At 49.7% G+C, this 4,523-nt stretch overlaps 1 protein-coding gene across 1 annotated transcript; it reads right to left on the reverse strand.

The window, feature by feature from the left end:
- Positions 1 to 1,355: 1,355 nt before the first annotated feature.
- LOC119385953 (forkhead box protein C1-like) lies at positions 1,356 to 2,197 on the reverse strand. Its single transcript, XM_037653311.1, is given in 2 exon segments — positions 1,356 to 1,600; positions 1,603 to 2,197. Coding segments are annotated over 2 exon segments (840 nt in total).
- Between the last annotated feature and the right edge of the window lie 2,326 nt (positions 2,198 to 4,523).

Raw genomic sequence — 4,523 nt, forward strand, 5'->3', positions numbered from 1 at the left:
TTATTTTTATTATCATTATGAATGAAGCCAATGTTCTGTAAATCCTCGGACATGCGTTATACAAAGCGTTGTTTACCCACCATCAATTTTGTCACACATTGAAACTGCAGCTAATGAAGAAGTCGATGCATTCGGCAAGGTAGCAACAGTGATTCGTAGGCATGCGGCTGTATATTATATAGTTGGGTCGAGTTATAAACAAAGGATTGACTACTCTTGCGTTTGGCCCATACGGGGATAAAATGAGGTTCATTGAGATTGATCTTCTGGCAAAAAAAGTAAAGTTAATACATATCTAATGCAGGCATCGTTGAAGCTTGCACGCAGTTGTATACTTTCCTGCTATAGTTTCATCATTAAAAGTGCAAACGAACTTTTTTGGTACTTTATATCCGAACTACACGATGACTAGTCAGGTATTATAAGATGTATTACATCTGTATCAATAAATTGCGGCAATAAAAAAGACAACCATGCATACACACCTCTTGCATATTAGCTATATATACCTTCTTTAACGTCAAGAAAGCCGTGGTGTACCGCACGTTTCAAAGTATATATATTAAACATGTATACGTTTTGTCTTTATCTAAATTCCCTTGTTTTCATTCATCTTGGCTATAATCTATACATCAACAAGAGTTAACAAAACAGTGGTTATTGAAACAATCACTTACATATTGCTTGATTTCGTGGAGCGGCTTTTCATTCGAGTCTCTACACATTGTGTCCGAGTCCAAAGCACCTCTGTGTTTGTAACACACGATGTGACACCAGCCCCGGGTTCAACCAGCTGAAACACGGTCCCATACGCACAGATCTTTCCTCCCTCAACGCCAAGGTCAGAATCAGTATTCGTGCGCCTCACTGGAGCCTTCTTCTAGACGGATGACTAGCAGTGTTCCTTATACAGCGCACCATGGCACATACACGAGGTAAAGGAGAAAGATGAACGTCGGAGTAGCTTCTCGAACTACGTTCACGTGTTCCTCTGTTATATTCGATAAACCGAGGTAACACTTCCGTGGCAAAGTTTGCATTTGCTTGCAGTGAATCTGAGACGGCCGCTGTGTCACGTGGTAGGGCGATTAAAGATCAAGTGGAGGCGCTCAGCTTGTCTGTTTCGGTGTCCGAAAGGAGGGTGACGAGTGGATCTTGAAGGGGACACCAGCGTTGAAGCATTTGCTCCTCGTGCTGCGCTCTGAAAAGTGACAGGCGCTCCTGGTGAATGGCTAGCAAAGACTGCGGTTGTGTCCTGACACGCGCCCTGAAGTCCTATGGACTCTGCGGACAGCGGCGGGCGGCAAGGGCCCCGGTCCGCAGTGCCGGCGGCTGTTGCTGCTGCGAACGCAGTTCTAGCGGCGACGGGTCCGGCGCCAGAAGACTCTCGACGTCGAACTGGCGTCTTTGAAAGTCACCGACAGCTTGTGCGTCAGGCCCGGGCCGTGCCGTCCTCGCCCCAGATGGTTGCCGGTCGCCGTGTGCTGCGCTTCGACCGGAGGTTGGAGCGCGGGAGGTTGGGGAGGGGGCGGCGTCGGCGTCGGGCTGTCGTCGTCGTCGGGCACCGAGAGACCCATGTGTCTGCGCACTTTACGCTGAGCTTGCGGCGTCGGAAGTCGCCCTTCTTGAAGTCGTCCACGTTGGCCGGGTGGATGGCCCAAGTAGTGGCCCTTGCCGTTGGCGCGCGCCGGCCCTTGACGAAGCAGTCGTTGAGCGACAGTTGTGGCGGATCGAGTTTCGCCAGCCCGGGACCCCGGTTCCGGAAGTACGGGTAGTTGTCCAGTATGTACTGGTAGATGTCGCTCAGCACCATCTTCTTCTCCGCCGAGCTGAGGATGGCCATCGCTATGAGCCCGATGTAGCTGTGCTGAGGCTTGGGCTCTCCTGGACGAACCGAGACCTCGGGTCGAACCGGAAGAAAGGCGGGAAGCCGAACAGGCCTCTCGGTTCCAGGAGGTGGCGCGTACGGGCCGAAGGCACCGGCGTAAGCGCCCAGGAGACCCGGCTGCACGATGCGCAGCCGGCTGGCCTGGCTGTAGTCGAACAGTTGCAGTCGCTGGTACTCGACGAACGAGGGCGGTGGATGCGCCGTCGTGCCGAACACTTGCATCGCGCTGCCAGGTCCAACGGGCTCCGCTGGTCCCCTCATGCCTGTCAGCTGGGCGCACGAGGAGGCGTCGGCCGAGCTGGCGCACATGGTCTGGTCTGTGGGCCTGCACCGGGCGCGTGCTTCGTCAGCTTTCTCCCGTTTCGGTTATCCTCGCCCCGTCCGATTTTTTGTGCGCTCGCGCCAAGATTGCTCGATTTAGCCAAACCGGAATGACAGGCCGTGATTGGTTCCGGGGGGGTCTCGACGCCTTCTCGGCCGATCGATGGTGCCGGCGCGCAGTCGCCCGTTGGTCGGCCCGTCCCGACTCGGGCGGCCAATGGGAGGGCGCCCTGCCCCGCACGCAGCTGGGGTTCGCCCTCCGGGGCCCCGCGGATGCTCGGGTTCTCGTCACCGTATTTTGTGTGGCCACCATTATGTTCGCTTCGGGAGCTGATGAGGCGAGGGAGGCCGACGCGCGCGGGACGCTGGCCGGAAAAGGAGAAGGGCGACTTTGGCATTCACTTCTCTAACGGAGGGAGCTGCGGGGAGCTTTCAACAAAAGCGAGCTTAGGAAGGTCGCTTTGAATGGGTTGCTGCTCTCGGCCGCCCGAGTTTTTTGGTAATGAATAAGAAATGTGCAGGTTTTTGATTATGTCCCGCTGGTTGATCCTGTGTTTAATTCGAAACGACCCTCCCTTTTCATGTGGAAAGGATCCGGTCTGCTCTCGCTGAACAGACGACGAGACGCGGCTCTTTCCATCTGTATAGCGTTTCGGCTTTGTTATAAAATACACGTTCTTCAAGGAGTGACGAAAGGACGTTTCAAACCAAGGGCAACTATTATGTTTCTCGTTTCCAATTTATTCTTCGCAAGGGAGGCAGCGAAATAAGCCAGCCTAAACGAGCCGGTAAGCCCGATGAAGCATTTGTTTGAGCTTTTTCTTCTTTTTGTTTTCGAAGCATCCATCAAAGCAAACGGCTTTTTAGTTAAGTGTAAGAAAGTGGAGCGGCCCAATAGCGTTACCTTACATTACTTAGAACCTCGCACTCAGGCCAGTTCGGCTAGAAGGACTGCACATATGGCAGGCAGCAGTGTGCTGTTGGGAGCCGGAACCGAAAACCACTGCAGGCCTGCAATTTGCGCATATTTATGGGCACCCAGAGAATCCGAGAGTAACAGCATCTGTGCACTGTACGCGTCTTTCGGGGGCCGCAGCAGGCTGCATATTGAAGCAAACAAAGACGACCTTGGGTGCACCATGGAGTGTATATATAGTTTTCGAGGGGATGATGGTGTCCTCTGTTAGAGGATCTTGTTACAATAAACAAGCGCAAAGCCGATTACAAGAATGAGTTTTGCGAAGCCACACTGATGATTATGAGAGACGTATAATTCCTCCTTTGTCCATCTGAATTGATCGACGCATTGTATATACATGTATACATGGCACAGTATTCCTGAATTGTGTCCCTATCAGAATGCTACCGAGTTCGTCTGGAATTATATGGGGCCTATCACCTCGCGCTTAAAATAAATGCCATATGAAGAATTATCACCATTTACTTTGAAGTAGTACATGATCAATCAGTAAATGACGCTTTTATAAAGCTCGCGTGTCATGCCAAGTGCCAAATCAGATATGAGGGTCCCCATTTATACAACTTATCTTGTATACGTAAGAGTGTTACTTCGTTGGTCGGCGGCCCAATACAGGCCAGCGTGTTGCAAACTGAACATTTTCTCCTTGTGTTCGTGATCGTGGCTTGCCTCGTCGGGCTGAAGACTGAAGTTAAGGGTTGGCTCTGCATTGGTGTAGTATATATACGAACTCTTGAATATCGACAAGGACGTGTGGATAGTCCGTCATCGTCGTCTTGCGGCTCCTGCGAGACACTTGAACACGTCTTATATTACAGTGTGTCCAGATAGCAGCTTGTACATATATATACTAAAGAAATATAGTCTGTACGACATTCGATGATTGCCTATTTCTGAATACATGTGCTTCTCGACACGAGAAGAGTGATCTTGCCCTGACCTCCCTTCACGAAACTGAATTGGCGTGCCGTCCGTAAAACATTTATTTCGTATTCCTTTTAAATGCGAAGCATTTCTTAGCGAAACCAAGACACTTTGAGCGTATCTATCTATCTATCTATCTATCTATCTATCTATCTATCTATCTATCATCTATCTATCTATCTATCTATCTATCTATCTATCTATCTATCTATCTATCTATCTATCTATCTATCTATCTATCTATCTATCTATCTATCTATCTATCTATCTATCTATCTATCTATCTATCTATCTATCTATCTATCTATCTATCTATCTATCTATCTATCTATCTATCTATCTATCTATCTATCTATCTATCTATCTATCTATCTATCTATCTATCCATCCGCCTACGTCTGGGTGCTCTCG

Source organism: Rhipicephalus sanguineus, chromosome 3 (genome assembly GCF_013339695.2).
Source record: "Rhipicephalus sanguineus isolate Rsan-2018 chromosome 3, BIME_Rsan_1.4, whole genome shotgun sequence".
Lineage (NCBI taxonomy): Eukaryota > Metazoa > Arthropoda > Arachnida > Ixodida > Ixodidae > Rhipicephalus > Rhipicephalus sanguineus.